The sequence below is a fragment of the Fusarium falciforme genome, chromosome 4, assembly GCF_026873545.1.
Source record: "Fusarium falciforme chromosome 4, complete sequence".
Classification (NCBI taxonomy): Eukaryota; Fungi; Ascomycota; class Sordariomycetes; order Hypocreales; family Nectriaceae; genus Fusarium; species Fusarium falciforme.
The window spans coordinates 84,024-105,704 of NC_070547.1; the positions used below are offsets into that span (position 1 = coordinate 84,024).

At 50.1% G+C, this 21,681-nt stretch overlaps 8 protein-coding genes across 8 annotated transcripts; 5 read left to right on the forward strand and 3 right to left on the reverse strand.

Annotated features, from left to right (window-relative positions):
* Positions 1-26: 26 nt before the first annotated feature.
* Positions 27-694, forward strand: NCS54_00476800 (Hypothetical protein; the record flags this gene model as incomplete). The annotated part of the gene is made up of 2 exons (XM_053150294.1): positions 27-280; positions 589-694. The coding sequence occupies 2 exons, from the start codon at positions 27-29 to the stop codon at positions 692-694; spliced, it is 360 nt and encodes a 119-aa protein (XP_053006269.1).
* A 378-nt stretch (positions 695-1,072) lies between these two features.
* NCS54_00476900 (Carboxylic ester hydrolase) lies at positions 1,073-2,668 on the forward strand (the record flags this gene model as incomplete). Its single annotated transcript, XM_053150295.1, has 1 exon — positions 1,073-2,668. The coding sequence occupies one exon, from the start codon at positions 1,073-1,075 to the stop codon at positions 2,666-2,668; it is 1,596 nt and encodes a 531-aa protein (XP_053006270.1).
* A 2,232-nt stretch (positions 2,669-4,900) lies between these two features.
* On the reverse strand, positions 4,901-5,497 carry NCS54_00477000 (Hypothetical protein; the record flags this gene model as incomplete). Its single annotated transcript, XM_053150296.1, has 1 exon — positions 4,901-5,497. The coding sequence occupies exon 1, from the start codon at positions 5,456-5,458 to the stop codon at positions 4,901-4,903; it is 558 nt and encodes a 185-aa protein (XP_053006271.1). The 5' UTR covers positions 5,459-5,497.
* A 1,000-nt stretch (positions 5,498-6,497) lies between these two features.
* On the forward strand, positions 6,498-8,857 carry NCS54_00477100 (PA14 domain-containing protein; the record flags this gene model as incomplete). The annotated part of the gene is made up of 2 exons (XM_053150297.1): positions 6,498-6,661; positions 6,712-8,857. The coding sequence occupies 2 exons, from the start codon at positions 6,498-6,500 to the stop codon at positions 8,855-8,857; spliced, it is 2,310 nt and encodes a 769-aa protein (XP_053006272.1).
* Positions 8,858-11,322: 2,465 nt separating this feature from the next.
* On the forward strand, positions 11,323-12,150 carry NCS54_00477200 (Hypothetical protein; the record flags this gene model as incomplete). Its single annotated transcript, XM_053150298.1, has 1 exon — positions 11,323-12,150. The coding sequence occupies one exon, from the start codon at positions 11,323-11,325 to the stop codon at positions 12,148-12,150; it is 828 nt and encodes a 275-aa protein (XP_053006273.1).
* A 2,659-nt stretch (positions 12,151-14,809) lies between these two features.
* Positions 14,810-16,405, reverse strand: NCS54_00477300 (MFS domain-containing protein; the record flags this gene model as incomplete). Its single annotated transcript, XM_053150299.1, has 1 exon — positions 14,810-16,405. One exon carries the CDS (start codon positions 16,403-16,405, stop codon positions 14,810-14,812), a length of 1,596 nt encoding a protein of 531 aa, XP_053006274.1.
* Positions 16,406-16,976: 571 nt separating this feature from the next.
* NCS54_00477400 (Beta-glucosidase) lies at positions 16,977-19,814 on the forward strand (the record flags this gene model as incomplete). The annotated part of the gene is made up of 5 exons (XM_053150300.1): positions 16,977-17,239; positions 17,298-17,404; positions 17,460-17,868; positions 17,924-18,150; positions 18,202-19,814. The coding sequence occupies 5 exons, from the start codon at positions 16,977-16,979 to the stop codon at positions 19,812-19,814; spliced, it is 2,619 nt and encodes an 872-aa protein (XP_053006275.1).
* A 230-nt stretch (positions 19,815-20,044) lies between these two features.
* On the reverse strand, positions 20,045-21,446 carry NCS54_00477500 (Hypothetical protein; the record flags this gene model as incomplete). Its single annotated transcript, XM_053150301.1, has 5 exons — positions 20,045-20,508; positions 20,567-20,751; positions 20,802-20,861; positions 20,914-21,000; positions 21,055-21,446. 5 exons carry the CDS (start codon positions 21,444-21,446, stop codon positions 20,045-20,047), a joined length of 1,188 nt encoding a protein of 395 aa, XP_053006276.1.
* Between the last annotated feature and the right edge of the window lie 235 nt (positions 21,447-21,681).

Below are 21,681 nucleotides of genomic sequence, written 5' to 3' on the forward strand. Positions count from 1 at the left end.
CTGCTGTCAGTGAAGCCGACATAATCATGTCAAACAGCATCATCAGTGTTTCCGTCGGGAACCACGAGTCCAAGGAAGTCATGGTCTCACTTATCCAACGCGACATTAACTTCTTTCCCTACACTGATCCAGAGGCTCGCCTCGCCGCGGTTCGAGAAATCTTTGCCCCAGACGTCGTCCAGTTTGACTTCGACGGCACTACCCACCACAGCCACGATGGCTTGCTAGAGCATCCCTCCTTTCTGCTCGACGCTGAGCCGCTCGAAGGCGGAGCTAGTGTGTGCCAAAACATGGCCAAGGGGCGCTGAGATGTAGTACTGGAGGGCACAGATGATGATCAAGATCAGATACCCGTTATCCAGCGTGGCGATGCCCTTGGAGTGTAGAATAGGAAAATTAAGGCATTATGGCCAGATGTTGATAAGCTTGATGACGTTTTGCTCTCTTAGTTAGGGTGCGGATACTCGGCTAAATCTCAACAAGTAGCAGGTTATATTTACATGTTACACCAGAAAGATCTTGCGTGATTGAACTATCGCCAGATAACTACAATCCTTTTCGGGGCTATAACTCAAAATCGTGAGACAGTTTAGGAAAGCTGAAACAGATCAACTTTACCGCTACTATATGCCGATTTGACGAGAAGCAACCCACCCGGGCGCAGCGAAACCTTATCCTGGCATTGAAACACTAGGCCCGGGAGAGGTTTCTTGAAACGGTCCTTTCCGTTTAAGAATTAGGCAGTTCGGCGATACGTGACCCGATCGCAGTTTCGAATACAGTATCCGATTTGCGCATTCACCTCGAGACCAGCCCCACGTCACACCGTGCCAGGCTATCAGATTCAGGCCGGAGAGTTGTCCGCTGGCATTGACCTGATATAGGATCATGTTCATGCGCAACTGGTACAACTTAAGTTAATCCACCATTCACCGAGTCGCAGGGGTTTAATTGGCTTCGGGGGGCCGAATTACGTTGATTTGGTAGGCCAATTTTCAAGAATATGAAAGAGCCCATCCTCCTCCATCCGCCTCTCTTGTTTCCTGCAGGCCAATTCGACATCTCACTCAATATGGCAGTCCTCTATTTTGTCGCTCTATGCGCTCTGTTTCTACTATCATGTCTTGGTCAGCCCGTCCAAGCCACCGAGTTTCAACAGCAATGTTCAAAATTGGCCAAATCTTTGAGAATTCCTAATGCAAACCTGACACAGTCAGAGTTTGTCGCAGTAAACACTACTCTGTCATTTCCTAATGTGGACCCAAGCTGCGGCCGCGCTTCCCAGCTTGTGGGGGCAGATCTTTGCCGCGTCACGCTACAGGTCGCCACATCGACAAGGTCTGGAATCAAGATGGAGGCCTGGCTACCGCAGAACTGGACCGGACGGTTTCTGAGCACTGGAAATGGCGGTCTCGGAGGCTGCATCCAGTACGAAGATATGGACTACGCATCATCCCTGGGTTTTGCCACAGTTGGGACCAACAACGGCCACGACGGCCAGGAGGGCAAAGACTTTCTCAACAACCCCGATGTTATTGAGGACTTTGCCTACAGGGCTCTTCATACGGGTGTGGTGCTGGGTAAAGATATCAGCAAGGCCTTTTACGGCAAACCGCACACAAAGAGCTACTATCTTGGCTGCTCCACGGGCGGTCGCCAAGGATGGAAGGAGATTCAGTCATTCCCAGAAGATTTTGACGGCGTTGTCGCTGGGGCTCCTGCTTTTTCTTTCAACAACCTCACATCTTGGAGCTGCCATTTCCTCCCGTTGACGGGCGAGGCCGGTGCCGAAACTTTCATTCCTTTTGATATGTGGCCCACTATCCATCAGGACATCCTAGATCAATGTGATGACCTGGATGGTGCAAAGGACGGCATTCTTGAGTCCCCAGATTTGTGTGACTATGATCCAAGTGGTCTTCTTTGCCAGGATGGCGAAACAAGCAACTGCCTCACATCAACGCAAGTCAAGACGCTTCGCAGCATCTATGCTCCATTGATGGCCGCGGATGGAAGCCTGGTGCATCCTCGGATGCAGCCTGGTGCTGAGCTGACAGGGGCGTCAGCTATGTACTTTACCGGCAAGCCCTTCTTTTCTGCTGACTGGTTTCGGTACGTCGTTTTCAACGACTCTGACTGGGATCCTCTCAGCCTCAAGCCCGAGGACTACGACCTGGCATCTGCCCTGAACCCATTCAACATCGAGACATGGCAGGGTGATCTGTCGGCTTTCCAGAAGAGGGGAGGCAAAGTCCTTCACTATCATGGCCTAGTTGATGGAGTCATTACGAGTGACAACTCGCCAAGATACTACGAGCACGTGTCACGAACAATGAACCTGAGCTCCGCAGAGCTCGATGACTTCTACCGCTACTTCCGCATCTCAGGCATGGCTCACTGTAGCGGAGGGCCCGGAGCTACTTTTATCGGCAATCAGGCGAAGAGCATGGCCAGTTTGGATCCCAGGGAGAATGTTCTCATGGCTATGGTCAATTGGGTAGAGCAAGGCGAAGCCCCAGACGCAATTCTTGGTACGGCCTATGTCAACGGAACCAAGGAAGCCGGTGTGGACTATAAGCGTTGGCATTGTCGGTGGCCTAGGCGCAATGTCTACAAGGGAGAGGGTGATGTAAAGGATGAAAACAGTTGGGAATGTAAGGATACTTAGTTTAGATTCTATGGTCTCCTAGCCTCTGGGAACCTGGATCCTAAAGATGCCAAGATCGGGTACCGATGGGCATGAAAACACAGTATGCTATGTTCCAAGAGATACTATGGGCTCACCCAAACACACCTGCTAGTCGTGACACGAAAAGCAGCCAGCACTGTTCTTCACAAAAACTCTACCTCTCAGAAGCCTGAACCTGACCGTGGCCTCCATTTACGCCAGCCCTCTTGTTTCTGGGCTCAAACACTCCTGCGGCCACCGCGATACAAAGTAGAGCTACTGGCACTGTCCAACCATCGCGATATAGTGGCTTGTCTTACTGTCGAAAGATCTGACTCCCCACAATCCCGGCATAATTACTTAGCATGATGTAGATTGCCTTAGTCACGTTGCGCTATTCCGCGCTTCTTGAATTGAGGGCAATCCAAGAGCCGATGATTGGGTCTGGTGCGGGTATGTGATTAGTATTCTCTGCTTCAAACGTTAGAAGTCTTATGGCAAACGCCAACAACTGAGAGCGCCAAGGTCAATATAGCGTAGCGGGTTTCTTTGGGCTGGTTCTCAGTAATGAGGAGAGTGACGAGCTTCAAAAGTAGTAGGAGGCTTTGTATAGTAGGGCTGGGTTCCTCACTGTGAAAAGCCACCATAAGCTGAGGCCAAGTAGCATAGAGAAGCCTCGCCGTCGAGTACGGTCACTGCAGATGTATTAGACAGTCTGTGGAGGCAATACATCAGCAGCTCACTTACGTCAGGATGCCGAAGACTGGATCCAAGAGAAGCTGGATCCAAGAACCGACTGAAGCAAGAGCTTTGGACTCTGGGCTACCGTAGCCAAAGCTGTTAATGATTGTTGGCCCGTAAAATGCGAGAGCATTTGCAAGTGCATTTCCAAGAATGGCAACCAGTAAATGTGGATAGATGGTCCAATTCTTGAGTGAACCAGGCATCTTTCATGCTAACGGATCGCCGTTTCTGATCTTTGGTCGGGTCATTTATCATGACCCTCCTGATCCCAACCCTAAACATAACGGCTCCAAGAGCTCTCAAGAAGATAGCAACAACTAAGTTACGCAGTAGTGATAATGCACAAACCCCCGACTGTCGCAAGTTGTCTTCCACATGGCGTAAGGGGAAAGTATAGCTCCTGGCTCTCTATTCCACATGAGGCAAGGCTTCCTAAGGATCCAATTCTTTCTTCTAATTGATATAGGAGGCGGGGCTCCCATGGAAGAGAACGATCTGAGTTTTGCAAATCATACTTCCCCGGGCGTATTCCAATACGACCAAACCAGGGAGATCGAAGCTAGGACCTTTGAGCTCCCTGGGGTCTTCCAACCCCCACCAGCGGTGTCCAATGACCGCCATCATCTCTCTTAGATCACATTCCAACCTTGTTTCCCATGCACTTTAACGGCATCTTGATGAGAGTACAAATATGAGCTGAATTCTTTTAAGAAACAATGCAGATACCCTAGACAAGAGCATGGTCATCTCTTCAAACTGACTTGCACTATGTGCTAGCTTCACGATGAATGAGGCAATAGATACAGCTACATATATAGACGAGCCCTCTGGCCGACAAATCGTCCACGAGTTCATCATGGTCTCATATCCTTTGAGGATTGTGCGCCTGAAAATGTCAAGGTTCGGTACCGATGGGCACAAAAACTCGACGTTCTATGTTTTGAGAGACATGCTATAACACATGTATGGTATAATAGTGATAAATGACAATTAAGCGGATGGACGGGACATGTGGGCCTCTGAAATGGGTATGGTTGATTATTTGAGTCTGATGATGGGCCGCATAAGGTGAGGATCTACGATACACCGTTGTGGCTCGGCCGAATATCTGGAATGTGTTCGCTTTAACTGCCGCGTGTTTAATTGTAACGACATAAAACGTGGCCGATAACGCTAAACTTTTGAAGCGGTAAGCCGCCGCCACAAAAACGCCTCTTTATGCTTAGTACAACTACGCTCTTTTCTCATTTCATTCTTCTTGCACAATTCAGTATGAACTTGCGACCTTACTAACACCAGCGATCCGCCATTTACTATTGGCTTCGCCCACTTATCCTAGCGATGATAAGAAACACTGCATTAAAGCTATCTAAGCGACATGCGAACCAGTTTCGTCCCCCAAACAAGATTCAAGGAAAAGTGTGAGTGATGATTCGAGCTACCGATACCAGCTGCCACCCATCACCAGGTGGTTCCAACCTTATACCCTTAGACCCAAACCATTGCAAAAGCGGCAATTCCGGCAGTGATGAATAGTTGAGAATCAATATGAACAGCTGGCGCGCCGGCAACAGCGATGGCACTTGGTGTCTCGGGGCTGCCGGGCGCAAAGCCTGGCCCAGTGATGCTGGGCTCGGGAGTGCCGACATGTTGGCCAGGGTTCGAGTTAGGGCTAGAGCCAGACTCAGAGCCGGGGCTGGTACCAGAGCCAGCACTCTCAGGGGCGTTGGGCTGCTGAGGTTCGTGGAGGTTGTCATCGTTATCGCTGGCGTTGGGTTCTTCAGGGCCATCGGATTGTCCTGGAGCATCAGGAACACCGGGAGCACTGGGAGCACCAGAAGAACCGGGAGCCCCGGGCTTGGGGGCAGAGTTTGAAGATTGTCCAGGTGCAAAAACAATCTTTGTTGGCTCACTGTCCCCAGGACAAGAGTAAATGGTGATAGTGGGAAGCGTCTTGGTTGTAACGCAACTTGGGAGCTCTGTAGTTGCACCAGCTAGAGCGCTGGTGAAAAGAGCGAGAAGCGTGAGGGTGGATGATGACTTCATGTTTGAGGGGGAGAAATTTGTGCAAGAGGAAACGATGTCTCGTGTGTTGAAAGAGAAGATTCACTGACAGTCGATTCCCAAAGTGCGAGGGGCAAGAATGGTATTTCTAATAGCTGCGAGACCTCATGTCCTTTTACTAAGTCTGTCATCCGTATGGATTGAAGAGATAGACAAGCCACTCTGACGACTGACAGCTCTCAATCTTAATGCCGAGCAGATCCATTCCCTAGACCGACAAGAAACTTCAACATGAAGATGAACAGAAAATGTCTCATGGTCGGCGCTTTAGGGATCGCTCACGAGAGACGACAAAAGGTCGTTGCGGGCACGCTACCGAAGAAGGACCGATCTAGGAGAGGTTAAGGAGCACGAGAGAACTCCGTATCAGGAAGAAAGAGACGTGATCCTTCATTCTTCAAACCCAAATTCAAGGCGATAACTTCAGTGGGTTAGCTGCATTCAGATGCCGAAGCTCGATACGAGGTGGTATGGAGTTGAACAGGATGCTCCATATGATTTGTGACTGAACCCCCACGAATGCCACCTCGGCCGCTCTATTATCACCGACAAACACTTCTTGTCAAAGCGGACTAAGTGATCAACTAGTAATCTTTGGCTTCTCCTCTAAGTGGGGATACTTAACTGATAGTCTGGAGGGTTCTGGGCTGAATGTCTCGGCCCGACCTACCATGTCACGCAGGGGCTTTACCTATGCAAGACATCTTGAAGGAATGTGCGAGATCCAGTAAGGCTAATAGGCAATGTTCATCTATTACTTTTAAGCTCGCTTAAAGACCGAACGGAATGGCCGGAATAGGTAGGTAGGGGATTTCTGTATCCGGGCTTGTCAAGGTGCCATATTTTGAAAAGCATGCCGAGACTCTGCCAGCAGGTCTCTCATGAGTTATATAACCCTCTGAGCTCTTCAGCGACTTGCTCCTTCATTCTCATCACATCTCTTTACTCCCCTGCATCTTCAAGTTACTAGCCAAAACATCATCCCATTAAGGAAGAGAACTGGTCGGTTCAGACTGGCACAATGCATCTTCAAACCTTTGCCTGGGGCAGCGCAGCCTTGCTCCTTTCGAGCACAGGTCTCTCTACAGCTGGCGCGCCTGATTGCCCCAACGGGTTCCAGGTTATCGAGCTTCAGCCTTATAAGGTCATTTGTGATGGGACCACCTCGGCTTCCACTCGCACTAGGTAACTTGTCCTACCAATGCTGAACCAGGAAGAAGTTAACCTGTCTCTAGGACTTATACTATTCCATTCGAGCCTTTGGGTACCAATCCTCCTGGTCAAAATAGCACTTCTGGACCGCCCAATGGTCCTGGGAAGCCTCAGATCCCAGGTCAACCCGCAACTCCAGCGAACCCCAACCCGCCGCCTGTTCAGCCAAATCCCCCAGGGCAACCTCAGGTACCAGGTCAACACATTGTTCCTGGCCATCCTGGAAGTCCCAATGAGCCGGAATCTCCCCCTGGTGTTGTCACCATCACCATTACTGGCATACCTCCCCCGCTGAAGACTGAGGGTACCCCTCCGCCGAGAGGGGGCTTCTGGACCATCACTAAATACCTATTCCCTCCCCCAGTCCCTGGAACTACGACGTCCTTCGTGACAGGCCCAACTCCTGGAACAACGACCCTTCCGCCAGCTCCTGGCTGCTCAAGCTCCGATTGTATTCATACCATCGTGGTAACTGTCCCAGGACCTATCCCCAGTCTTACTACCAGAATTACAACGACCCCACGAGCGCCAGGCACAAGCACGGTCGTAGTCACAGGCCCTCCCCCTTTGGATCCTCCGAATACAAGATTTATAACGACCACTGTCCCAGGAACTACTCCTGGAACCATCACTATCACCCCAGCTTCGAATTGTAAGACCTCATGCGTGGAAACTGTGGTCGTCACGACTGTTCCCACAACGCCACCGAACACTGCCATCACATTGACTGAGGTCTGCACGGCTACAACCTTCTGCGAGCCCATTACCATTACGCCTCCGGTGGATTGTATGCGTCCTTGTACAACGACGGTCATTACCTACCCTCCCAGGACACCATCCCTCACGACTACACCTCCGGATGTCATCACCACTATCACTGAGCCATGTCTTAGTACTGGAACCTGTGAGCCTGTGGTTACTGTACCGCCCCCCAGTGACTGCACTCGCCCCTGCACAACATCAGTGTTTGTCCGCCCTTCTAGCTCAGTGGCTCTCACAACTACGCCCCCTCCTGACGTCATCACAACTATCACTGAGCCATGTCCCAGTGCCGGAACCTGCGAGCCTGTGATCACGGTACCACCCCCCAGTGATTGCACTCGCCCCTGTACAACATCGGTGTTTGTCCGTCGCTCGACCAGTTCATCAGAGGCTCCCTCTAGCACTACAGACGGATCTTCGTTGACGGAAGAGCCGTCTACGACAACAGAGACATCCTCAACACAAGACCCTACTACATCTGAAGAGTCCACAACCACTGAGGAGACCACCACGTCAACCACAAGCGAGGACTCTACTACCTCTCAGGAGCCTACAACTACTCAAGCGCCTACGACCACAACAGAGTCTACCACGTCCCAAGAGTCCACAACCTCTGATGAGACTACCACGCCGGCAGAGTCAACCACGTCCGAGGAGCCAACCACATCTGCCGAATCCACAACCACCACGACACCAACCACAACGGATGCACCCACAACCACTGAGCAATCTACAACTTCCGATGCCCCGTCAACAACAACATCGGAAACCCCACCCTGCACGCCAGGCCTCGAATGGGCGTTTTATAACTTTGAACAGGCCCCTGACGGGGAAACCAACCCTGGTCAGATCCCATATCATCCTACTGAGCAGACTACAACCTGGTCACAGCAAACATTCCAGATTGGCACTTCTTTTAGCGGGCAATCCCCAGGATCAAGGGGAACAACCACGACCGTTGGCATACCGAGTCAGGATCAAACCTTTACTGTCTACGGCACAGATACTGGCACAAATGCCCAGTACAACATCGTGCAGCACATTGGTTATTTCCACCCCAGCAAGGTTGGCACATACACTTTCAATCTCCCAGGTGATCAGCTAGACGATGTCGTATACACTTGGATTGGAGATCCAGCAAGGTCGGGATACAATAACGGCAATGCCTACTACATCGCCGATTACTACGCACCTACTTCGAGGTCCTTCACCTACGATGTCCAGAATGCCGGAGACTACATCCCGTTCAGGTTATCGTGGGTCAATGCTCAGCAAGGTGGTGGCTTTGGCTTTTCCGTTGAAGATCCCGATGGCAATGTTATCCTGTCTGACAGTACTCCAACCACTGATGGACAATTCGTCAACGGATGTGCTGACTCTGTTGATGCCCCTCCTTTTGACTTTTGATCGAGTTAGGGGGTTATGTTTGCGGTAATCGCATATTCGCGCGTGTTTGGTTGAATGGTTATTCTATATTCTTGTATCTCTTATGTCATCTCTTTTCTACTCATTTTCTGTCAAGTTCAGGCTTTAGTTGGTGCTGCTCAGTTTGAAAGATGATGTAGCCTGTAGGGGTCATGCTCTAATCAATCTGCATCTGTTTGACCTAATCGAGCTCTTCTTCTTTAAAGCTCAGTGCTGGGAGTCGCAGTCCTTATCTTCCCAGAGCCAAGGCAACGTCTGTTACCAACGCCCTGTTTCAGGCACTGAGAGTGTCACTTGAGGTAAGGATGCCACTTCGCCCTGCAAAAAGGTCACCTGATCTTTGGCAAACGCGATTTGGTGTCTCAATCATAACACGCCCTGTGACAATACCTCCTGACTCATTCTGGTAAAACGAAAGCAAACTGAGAATCTCTAGTGACTAGGCCTTGATCATGAGTACCCTGGGTTTTGTAAGGCCATGCCGCTTCCTAGATGCCCAATGCCATGATATCTACCCGTCCATACTGCTAAACACTCCCTGCCAAGAAACCTTACCATTGTCTTATGTCCATGTGCAGCAGCCCAGCGGAGGGCGGTAGACTTATCTTTCCCAGTCATAACCACACTTCAAGCCTATCAAGGAGTATTCTCACAGCTTCTTCTATCTTCTGGCTCAGTTAACTCCTCAAGGGCCGGGCTTCAGCTATAACAAAGAACGCATTACCCACAGCTTCTTCATTGACTGTCCAAACTGCCAGATGTATAGATGTCCACCCATCACCGTTCTTGGTTGTTCAATGTAGCGCCGTCCTTTCACATTTACCCGGCAGACTGATAAGCAAAGGTGGGGGCAGAAGACTAAAAGTAAATAGGTTAGCCAGTAAAATACCCTTGTCCTTACTCCTCTGACGCGAGACAGAGATACTGGTCAAAGCCGAATGCGTCGCGGGTTGTATTGTGTGGCTATGTTATCAGGCAACAAGGCTGTGTCGGTGTTTCATCACCTCGGCGGCAAAGTCATTATCTCTTCCACGCACAAGTCACCATGGTGACACAAACCGGCATGGAGCGCCAAGAACCCCAGCTCGAACAGTGGTTTCGGCCCTCTGATAGTCAGCTCGTTCCGTTGGCGCTCCAGACTGCTGAGGATCCACGGTTTCTACTTCCCACCTCGAGATGGACTCGAATCCGAAGGCCGCGGTCCCGAGTCCACTCAGTCCTCCGAGTCTCCTACTAGATAGGGTCGTCCATCTTCGAGCCAGGAAAGCTGACCGCGCGCTATACCTTGCAGTCAACCTATCTAGCGGCCTTGAAACTTGGCATTGCCTGGCCTCTGCTTTGCATCTTGGTAATACAATGCACGCCTCTCTATATGGAACCTCACTGAATGAATCCATGATAGACCGCTGGGATCGAGGGATTCTGGCCAGATCACAAATCAGAAATCTTTATCAATCCCGACACGCGGTATGACCATGTCCTCTGTCCACCATCAGCAGCTAGTACACCCAGCCTGGATCAGAGTCCGCAGAGACAAGGAGCAACTCCAACTCGACAGTCATATCTAGACGATATCAGATTGACCCCGACGGCTCCAGCCCAAGCTCTCAGCTTGCACGGAGCCGCGACTGCGCGACTTGGTAATAGCAATGCTGCTGCATCGACTCATCTGTGCCCACGATATCTATGCTTTGTTCAAACTTCGACAAGGGCATCTTTAAGACAATCAAGGTATCGGATTAAATTTGGGAAATGGGGATGACGTTGCTTTGGAGTTTGTCTTCGTGTCGTACACTCGAATGCAGTTCAGAGTCGCCACGAATGAGGAGATATCCGAGTCCAACTACCCAAATGAAGAGGCGAGGGAAGCGAACAGAAAACTCGCCCAGAGAGATCGACAGACCCTCATAAACTAAGGCATCGATGCAGCGAGACGAGCTGGGAAGAGGGCGTTCTGGCTCGACTTTGAATGTGCCCGGAACGACGATGGTAATGCGAGAGCAACAAGCAATAGCGATGACGTCTGCCGCATCTGCGATATCGTTCGTGCCGCACACTCCATGATCATTGTCATCGGACCTTCAGCTTGTGACAAGACAACGGCGATACTAGCAAAGAGAGAGACCCTGGCTTTTACTCGCGAAAACGTTACACCTTGGCGATGATAATGGGGCTCGCGTTTATGGACTCTGCCCGAGCTCCTCCTCTGCCCAGGCGAGCACAGGATCAAGCTGTACGCAGCTGGAGACCCTTCTGAGCCCAAGGCTTTGGCGAAGCGCAACTTTGCAGAGAGAGCTTGGGACGATGCTGTAGCGGTAAAGGAGCTGGTAGACCACTTCGAGAACACAGCTACTCTCAAACATGACCACCTCATAGAAGCTGCCCTCGCATGCTTTTCCAGGCGGCAGACAGACCATTTCAGCCAGGGAGACATTGTCTACGCCATCATGGGCCTTTTCTCCAGTAGTAACCGGCCACCAATCAACAAGAGTGACGCGGGATTTGAGGCCTTTGCCAAGCTCCGCCTTGCCAACAAGAGCGATGCATGTCTCGTGCAGCTGATATCTCTGGCTCCGCAGCCAGGTCCTCCATGGCATGACATGGCAGACCGCTGGAGAACAAATCTGCGTGATATAAGCCCAACCTGCAGAGTCTCCGAGGCCCTGGGGCCGACAACGATCCGACTGGATGGAGTGCACGGCGCAACAGTTCACTGGGACAATCTGGACCCCGAGCCTCTGTTTGGCAACGAGACATCAAAATACCGTTTTGGTTTCTTTGCTATGGGGATCACCAGACCGGCAATGCTTACAAGGCTTGCTTATATCTTCCTAGTCATTTTGTGGTTTGTGGAGGGACCGGACCATTTCGACGAGGTGACGCCCATGATTGCCTGGGTGAACTACATCGCTGGCGCTTTCGCCCTCTGTGCGCCAATCTTACTTTTGTCTCCCCGAGGTGCTTGTAAAAGCACGGTTAAGCCATGCCTAATCGGAATTGAAGGAAGGGCGAATGCTGCAAGCTTGGAGAAGCAACTCTGGGGGTTCAATCACGGGAAACTTCAGGACACCACCCCTCAGTCGTACACAGACACTGAAAACAGTGATCTTTCCCGAGTAACCCCAAAAACTGATGGCGACTTTTCATTCTCTCTGGTCGATACTCGGATGATGACCCTGACGCACTTTCGCCGTCAGCTACCTCCAGTTGCCATGTTCATCTGCGGCGAGGAGGACGGCGGAACACAACGTGCCCTCCTGTGTTCGTACGATTAGAGACAGACGACCTTCCGACGCCAGGCTGGAGACCGGAGAAGTCTTGAAAAATGCATTGCCTGGATGGAATTCGATTTTCTCTGCCTCCGCCGTCCAGGAAAGTACCTCTGGAGAGCACTATCAATACCATTCGGTCAGCGTCGCAGACTGATCTCGAGGCAAATTCGACCAATCCTGAAGGGGCAGACGAGAAAATACTCCAAGATAAGTCCCGCATGTGGATCGCAGAAGTCATCTTCTTCATCATTTGCATTGTAAGATTCACTGAGAACTTGATCCGCGTTTACTAATAAATCTAGATTGTTGTCGATATGGATGGCTCATCAGGTCACTTCCTAAATCTCGAAGTCCACCTGACCTACGGGTTGACTTACACCACTTCGTTTCTTATAGTCCAGCCCCTGGCTTATCTTGTCCTAACGCGGGTGTCTCTTGCCCGCGCTTTCCGGTATATGATCATGTTCAAATGTAAAGACTGTCACCCTCCTCTCACGACGATCTCGAGCTGACTATCTCTAGGGTTCCTACCAATACCACCCCCTCAATATCACTACGAGACCTCCCCATCCACAGTAACCATGTTTCTCTTTCTCGCGGGCTCAGTGGACGGCTTCCTCCTTTCGGCATTCGTCATACTTACCTGGTCGTGGTAGAGCCTGATGGAAATGCCTCTGCGCCTTCCAGTCTGGGCCCTTGTAGGCCACAAGGTTGTTTTCCTCCTTGGATGTACTGGGGGGCATCTTCAAGAACACGTGGCCTTTGGAATTATGCTAGCATCCATTATGTTCAAAGATGATGCGTACGAGCCAAACTTTGGCAATTTGCCGAGATATTGCATTCAAGCTCCTATCTAACTAAATCTCGCCGTAACCCTCCTCATAGGTTAATTTATCCTCGCAGCCATAACCTAAACCTTTCTACCTTCACGACTAAAACCTTTTTCCTTCTTAATAGCTTAAGTTACCCCTATAACTTAATAACTTTAATCCCTTCCTCTTAGCTTTCCCCTTTTATTTATTTATTTTTATTAATTCTTTTTATTAACTTTAACTCTATAATTAGCTATAATAGGCTATTAACCTAGCTTATATTATTTTTTATAGCCTTAATAAAAGAATAATTATTAAGCTCTAGAGCTATAAGCTTTTTAAGCTTTTATATCTTTAATAGCTAATAATATTATATAAAATACCTTAATACCTAAGGTACCTACCTCTATACTCTCTAATATTATAAGGAATACTTTATCGCCTAAGATAATTAGCTTAATATATTATTTATCTATAAGCTAAGCTTATTACTTATAGAGCCTAATTATTATATTAACATTATATATTAAGAGATATCTTATATTATTTTTAATATTATTTCTTTTAAGGTTAAAGTAACTAAAGAAAAAATAAAAAAAGGTATTAATTTTTATACTTAGTACTAATAGGGACTAAAGCTATAACTATAGCTATAATATTGAAATTCTTAGTGTTATATTATTTCTTAATTATAATTCTTAATATTATATTAAGAGATTATAATCTTAAAAGAAAATAAAAAAGATATTTTTTTTATTTCTTATATAGAGGTTAGAGCTTTTAAATACCCTATAAGAGGCTTAATCTCTTATAATAATATCACTAAGTATGGCTCTTTAACTATAAGTAATAGAAGCTTAAAAAAAAAAGAGCTATTGTATCAGTATTAGGATTATAATACTATAATATATTAAAAACATATTCTTTATTATAATTAAAGCCCGGCCCTCGATCGGTTAACTAAGCCTGAAGATCGTGCTAGCATCTTCCGCGGTATGCCTTGCCCTGCCACTGATTCCATTGGACCTTATTAGGCGCTCGTTTGAGGTTTCGTGGCTGACTCCCCACCAGAAGGTATGGCTTGCTCGGCGTGCGGCATCCCACAAGCTTGATTCGTGCACTAAAGATGGAACACCTTCTCATCGATGGGTATGTATCCGTCCCGACAGACTAAGCCTGGTTGCTAATTACGGGCAGACGCATGTCGTCAGCTACTGTCGGCCGTTGATGTTCTTTGGCCTCTCTCTCCTGGTGTCTCTGGGGGCACAGGATGCCATTGGAGAGTCACAGGCTTTTGACGAAGTACCCATGCTCTTGGTCTTGGTGATTGTTGGCCTTGCCATGTTGATGGATGTATTGCTGAATATACTGACAGCACATAGTCGCGGCAATGAGCATGTGCTCGGTTATTCCTCCCATGGTGTCCATACTCAGCCAGTCGATAAGTGAGGGTCATGAAGGTTTTGCGGCTCGCATCTTGACCAGACTTAATGAAGTCGTCCTGCCGCGTAGGTGTCCCTCTAATGGAGAAACAGGTCATGTACACCTGGCTAATCTAGGGCGGCAGTTCTTTGGTCCTCGTTTGTACGCCAGGCCTCAGCCTGGCCCGAGGCCAGTGGAGTTCACTTGGCCTCGTTAGTGGGCTTGAGCGCTGGCAACATGATTTTGTATTACTTCCAGCCAATGGCGAGTCTGATGTGCTGCCTTGCTGCTAAGGTTACACTCTGAGGATTGTGGTGGATTATGAGCATGTAAAAGTCTGAGAGCATGATGTCTATGTATGAGTAATGGGTAAAATCTATGTAGTTCAAGATTAGGAGGACGCGATGCAGTCCAAATAAACTCTACCCTCACTGGGCCGTCAGAGACTTGACCTGAGTAACCTTTTCAACATGTGCGCTGTCCTCATCGTTCATCTCATGGGCACCAAAAGCTCCCCCTAGCTTTCCCTTCTCTTCTGGGCCATCAAGATCCACGCCGTCCCCAAACACCTCCTGTACCTTTTCCAAAGTAAAGCCCTTCGTCTCGGGGTAGAAGAACCAGAAGACGAGCACTTCTACCAACAGCCAAACCACATAAACGAGGTAATACTTCCATCCCAAGTCGTCCATCCCAACGGGGTTAACAAATTGGTTGAAGAACAAAGCAGCCTTGTTCGCGAACAGTAGGATACTCAGACCCATTGCTCGAAGTCTGAAGGGCAAGATCTCGGTGGGATATGCGAACAGCAGTGGGTTCAGGCACATGTTGAAGGACGCGTAGTAGATGAAGATGAAAGCAAGCGCTGACTTGCTCGCTGCCTTTGAACCATTCTCGTTGTACACAGCGATGCTCGCCGTGAGAGCAGAGAAGGTCACAAACATGGCTATACCGCCACCAACAAACATCGTTCGACGGCCAACCTTGGTAGACAGAACGGCGGCGAATAATGCAGTGGCATAGTTGACAGTGCTGATTGTACCCGTTAGCATGGTTTGGTCATGCTGGGTTACAATACCGATGCTGGTCAAAATCTTGGTGAGGTAGTATGACACAAGGCCGTTACCGCTCCATTGTCCGAAAACAGCCAGAGTGATAAGAAGGAACAGTCGCTTCCGATTGCCTGATGTAGCGATGAAGAGCTTCAAGCCCTGTTCCTCGACAGCTCGTTCAGCTTTGAGAGTCTCGTTCATCTCCCAAAACTGAGCCTGCACGAGAGGATCATTCCAATCTCCGTTTCCATGGTTCTTTACCAGGATTTTATATGCCTCTTCTCCACGGTCTTTGTATATCAGCCATCGAGGGGATTCGTCGAGGAACCAGATGAAGGTAATCTGAATGAGGGCAGGTCCCGCTTGGAGAAGGGTCGGAAGACGCCATGCCCAGGCACTCTGGATGCGGTAGCTTCCAAAGGCAACCCAGCCTGCCAGGAGAGCGCCCAAGTAGAAACTCGTATTGTATAGGGAGCTGAACAAGACTCGATGTCGTGGATGAGCGAGTTCCGAGATGAGGACCGGGCCGGCTGCGAGGGCGAGTGTGATACCGAATCCGACGACTATCCTTCCGCCGAGAAAGAGGCCAATGCTGGAGCTGGCGGTTTGCATAACAACACCGAGGATCATTATGAGACTTCCGATTATGATAGACTGACGACGACCGAAGCGATCCGAGATAAAGGCGGATAACGGTGTAGAAAGAATTGCGCCGAGGGGATAAGACGCGCTGGTGATGCCCAGGAGCGCACCCTGTGGCGAGCTGAATTGTTCCTTCCAGGCTTCAACACCTTGAAGACCAGTAAGAAGACTCGAATCATAGCCGTTGGTTGCGCAAACGACGAGACAAGCGGGAGCGAGAATGGAATAGAGGTTGATAAGCGATGGGGTGAGTGCAAAAGGAGAAGTGTGGTCCTGAGCTAGAATCTCGGCCACACTCCGAGCAGGACGACCTGTGGGAATATTGGAGGTCATTTTGGGCCGATGCCAATTGGACGGGTGTCTGGTGAAAGAAAAGGTTAAGATGTGGTTGCTGAGGATCAAAGGATTTGAGGGCGTAGGCGAGAATTACCTTTATAGTTTGTTTTGAACCACGTTCATCCTACACCACTCCGGCCTTGGACTTGATGATGGTCTCTAAACATGAACTGACTCCTGATGGTCGAGAATCTCTAGCGCAGATCAGAGAGTCCCGTGGTCGTCCCCGGATTGACAGGAGTGAGAACCTGGGGCCCCAGAAAATGGCTCGGTGGTAACCCTATGTTCCAAAGCGGTTAAGGGTGAGTCGCGATCGCGCGGAGAGACGGACCAGGTCCGACGCACCATCTTGGTCCATGAGTGGAGTCAGGTCCGTGTCTCCCCGTTCATGAAGATCTTGGCAATTGTGTCACAAGGGGTGCCATGACTAGATTGGGACGACGGTCATCCACGTCTTAAAGATGGCCGGTATTCTCTTTTTGGCCTGGAGTACTTTTCAAGAGCTGACAACACTTGAGCCATTTCTCAGCTCGGTTCCATCCTATCTTCACTCAGTTTGGACATAACCATGACCGTCATCAAATTACAGCCAGTGGCAGCTCCTAGCCCAGTCAACGGCAATGACACAAATCATGCCAAGGCTTGGGCACGAGAGAAACTGTCGCAGATGACCCTAGAGGAAAAGGTCATGCTGCTTTCTGGAGAAGATCTTTGGAGAACACACCCCATTCCTCGCCTTGGGGTTTCCCGCATCAAGACCTCGGATGGGCCTGTGGGTGTCCGCGGTGGCATTTTCACTGATGGAGTGAGTGCGGCTTCAGCACCAACAGGGTAGGAAGCGTATTGTCGATGGATATTATGAGAGTGACTAACGAATCGACTTCTGCAGTGTCTCGTTGGCTGCTACCTGGGACAAGCAGGTTATCAAGGACGTCTGCCAAGTCCTTATCGCCGAGGCCAAGAGCAAGGAGGTTGATGTCCTGCTTGGCCCTACAGGTAAGTCATCGCTTTATCACAACGGTCCATGGCCGCACTTCTAAGCAGCAATCAGTCTGCATTCCGAGGACTCCGCTCGGTGGTCGCAATTTCGAGGCCTACAGCGAGGATCCTTTCTTGACCGGAAAGCTCGCCGCCACATACATCAATTCCATACAGGAAGCGGGTATCGGAACATGTGTTAAACACTTCGTTGCGAATGACCAGGAAACCCGTCGGTTCTTCATTGATGAAAAGATTCCCGATCGTGCTCTGCGGGAAATCGCCCTGCAGCCCTTCCAAATTGCCATCCGAGATAGCAACCCATGGAGTGTGATGACAGCTTACAACAAAGTCAACGGCACTTTCTGTTCTGGTCATGAGTTTCTCTTACATGACGTGCTTCGAAAAGAATGGGGTTGGGACGGCCTCGTTATGAGTGATTGGTTCGGCACCAACAGTGTTGTTCCGTCTGTTCAAGCAGGGTGAGCTCTCAAGATGTGCCCCAATTGGGGAATATCAGTGGCTGACAAGTAGCAGCTTGGACCTCGAGATGCCTGGGCCAATCCGACGGAGGGGCAAACATTTGATCGAGGCTTTTCGTCAAGGATTGATGGACGCATCATTCATCGACGCGTCAGCTTCGCGGGTTCTAGAGCTGCTTTACAAGACGGGAAAAAGCAGCATTCCGGACTGGAAGGAGGGACCAGAAAAGGCTGATGATCTTCCCGAACACCGGAAGATCCTTCGTCGGGCTGGTACTGAAGGTATGGTACTCTAGAACCTCGACGAGGAATCTACTCACAACCTCTCTCCAGGGATCGTTTTGCTCAAGAACTCTACCAATCTTCTCCCGCTATCCAATTTGAACGGCAAAACGATTGCTGTTATCGGCCCCAACGCTGCACGGTCAGTTGCCACGGGTGGTGGAAGTTCAAACTTGGCACCTCACTACCGCACGACACCGTATGAGTCCATCAAGACCCAGGTGATGGAGAAGGCCCCAACAGCCAAAGTTCAGACACATGCAGGCATCCTCACACATCGCTACGTCCCTCTCGTCGATCCCGCTGTGATGAGAAATCCGGAAACAGGGAAGCCTGGCTTCTTGTTATCATTCTATCGGAACATGAGCCATAGCGGCGAACCCTTCATGGTGGAGAATCGCCCAAGCTCTCACCTGGTCTGTTATGACGGGCTCCCACCTGAGTTGACCACAGGTGAGCGATACTCCTACAGGGGCAAGACCATCATTACTCCAAAGACCACGGGATTGCATGAGTTTTCGCTGTCTTCATGTGGTCCTGGCAAGCTCATTCTGGACGGGAAAATACTCATTAACATTGACCGGCACTGGTGGTCCCCGAAGTCTGCACTCTTCATGAGCTACGGTTCGCCGGAGGAGCGTTTCAAGATACACATGCAAGCGGGTCAAGAATACGAGCTGGTTCTCGAGTCGATCAGTCGGGAACCGAAGCCGTACGACCTCGACTTCATGGCAGAACTAGAGCGTGACGAGGTCCAAGATGGTGGTCGCATAGGATTCATGGAGAACCCTGGTGATCTCGCAAAGTTCTTCCAAGAAGGAGTCAACATGGCGCGGGACAGCGACATCACCATCGTGGTGGTGGGCAAGGACCACGAGTGGGAGACTGAGACCAGCGACATGGTGTCGATGGACTTGCCGGGGCGATCGAACGAGTTCATTGCTGCCGTGGCCGAAGCAAACCCCAACACTATCGTCGTGAATCAGACAGGTAGTCCCATCACGATGCCCTGGAGCGAGCAGGTTCCGGCTATCATCCAGGCTTGGTACCAGGGACAAGAGCTAGGAAACTCTCTGGCGGATGTCCTTCTTGGGGCTACCAACCCGAGCGGCAAGCTTCCAATCACTTTCCCGAAGCGACTTGAGGATAATCCCTCGTATGGAAATCATCCTGGAGAAAATGACATCGTTCACTACGGCGAGGGTATCTACGCCGGCTATCGTTTCTACGATCTGCGCAAAATCGATCCCCTCTTCCCCTTCGGTGCAGGCCTCTCTTACACGACGTTCAGGTACAGCAATATTCGACTCAGCGGAGATGTGCTTCCCGCCAATGGTGATATTGAGGTCGCGGTGGATGTCACCAACACAGGTGATCGTGACGGCAAGGAAATTGTTCAGTTCTATGTCAACCAAGTCAATCCTCGATTGGGAAGACCAGTTAGAGAGCTCAAAGGCTGGGACAAGGTTCTTGTGCGCGTAGGAGAGACAGTCACAGCACGCGCGACCCTCGATAAAGTGAGCGTCTCATACTGGGATGATGCAGTCGACAAGTGGGTGATTGAGGGGGATGCCGAGTTCCATGTCACGGCGGCCAAGGATTCGCGAGACAAGGGCGTAACTGCGACGTTCCGCTCCTCCAAGGCATTCCAGTGGATCAACTAATTCATTGGGGCTGCTGATGTAGAGGTTTAAAAAGTCAATTAGGATAGTAATTGCAATATTTCCCAGTCTCGCGCAACTGTAGGGGACATTTCCGTTGTGAGCCCCGTGATAATTTCTCTTGCCTTCCCTGCCATCTTCCAATCCTTAGGTAGCACGAAATGGAGCGTTTCCCTGCGAAGCAAAAGCGAAATTTGCACTTCGAGGGCAAAAAGACTAGGCTCTGATTAGCATCAAGACGGTTTCTGGCTGTCTGGACCACACCTTCGGCAAGTGTTGATAGGATGCAATAGCAACGGCAGAGGTTCATGGAAGATTCCACTGTAGAGGGTGCACCTGAACGCGCTTCCGATAGCGGTCTGGGCACCGATCTGATCCTCCTCGGACAGCATGCTACCATGTTCACAGTGTAGAGCCCTGTAGATGAATGGGCGGTGGATAATAGACTTGGCGGCGAAATATCGCGTCATGAGGTTTCCACGTAAACGTTCGTGGATCGGCCGTATCTGAGTCATATTTTGGTCGCCGGCTTGCTGGGCCTCTGAGTATGCAGAGAATTCGAGCCCAGATGGCAAGCACATTCGCCATTCTTCGAGCTGACGGTCTAGCTCCTGAATGATAGAGGGAGTTGCTGATAAGAACGCCGTGGGCTTCTCAGCTGATGGCGAATCGTGGCTCGGGTTTTCGCTATTCTGCTCTTGATAGGCCATCTAGTAAGCATCGACAGGTCAGCTAGTCAGTCATCCATGGCGTACCTCTGCTATACAAGTGGAAGAGAATCCGATTTAGAAGCTTTCTCATCGAGATAAGAGCTAGAAAGAAGAACTGATATTTAGCGTAATGGGGGTCTGTTCCCGCGCCAGGCATGAGCGGCAACGGTATGCTGCTGGCCAGCTTTCCCAAACCACTAGCTGGGAAGTCGAACTCAGCGAGGATTTGACTGTGACGTTGTGAGCAGTGTTTTTAGTCTCCCGGGTTGTCCAAGAATACCTCTCGTGCAGATATGCAATCCAGAATAGTTGGCATTCCCGTGCCCCCAAGGTTCCCTGCCTTCAGCAAATCAGCAGTCAGTCGCGTGGAAAGAGGACTCAGGATGGCGTACAGGGGGACTAAGATCAAGATGGTGCAACAAGCCCGATGGCTTACTTGCCACGCATCATATACCCTAATTTTAGCAGAATAGAACACTCTGAGGCACGCATTCTCGTCAGCAAAAGCCTTACTTGTCCAGATAAGCACATACCCCATCAGTAGTAGACACTCCACGTTGCTCCAGTTTGCGCATTCCAGATCGCGAAACATCTCGTTTGCCAGATTGAAGAAACCGATACCGACGTCATGTTCAAAGCTTGAGCACCAGTCTTCGTGCCCAGAGTAGTAGGCGGCAATAGAACCTATGGCACAGACAAGCAGCACAGTGCATGTGCTATGGTCCTTTGCGAAGTTTATCTGCAAAGCCTTGCTGAGGATGTCGGAGTAGAATACGTTCTCGTCTAAGATGAGGCAAGACGGATGGAAGTGCTCAAAGTACGACTTCGTCAAGAGGTGCACATCTGATAAAGACAACCCTGAAAGCCAAGAACGATCTCTTGACAACATCTCGAGGCGGCGGGGTGGTGCCGTTGACTGGGACATCTTAGATCGCTTTATCTCGAGATGCATGGGGTATTGCAGATCAGGCTCGCTCAGTTGAAGGGGGGAACATGGCCAGGTAAGCAAGTGTTGCGGAGCCGTCGAGTGTCTCTGCGAGAGGGAGAGCTCCTCCCGGATCCGGCCCGTGTCAAGAAACGGGGTTGGAGCTGCGTAAAGGTCTCCACCCCCGAAGTTCATGGGACTGAAAGTAGCAACCTGGGTACTGGGACTAGAAGCC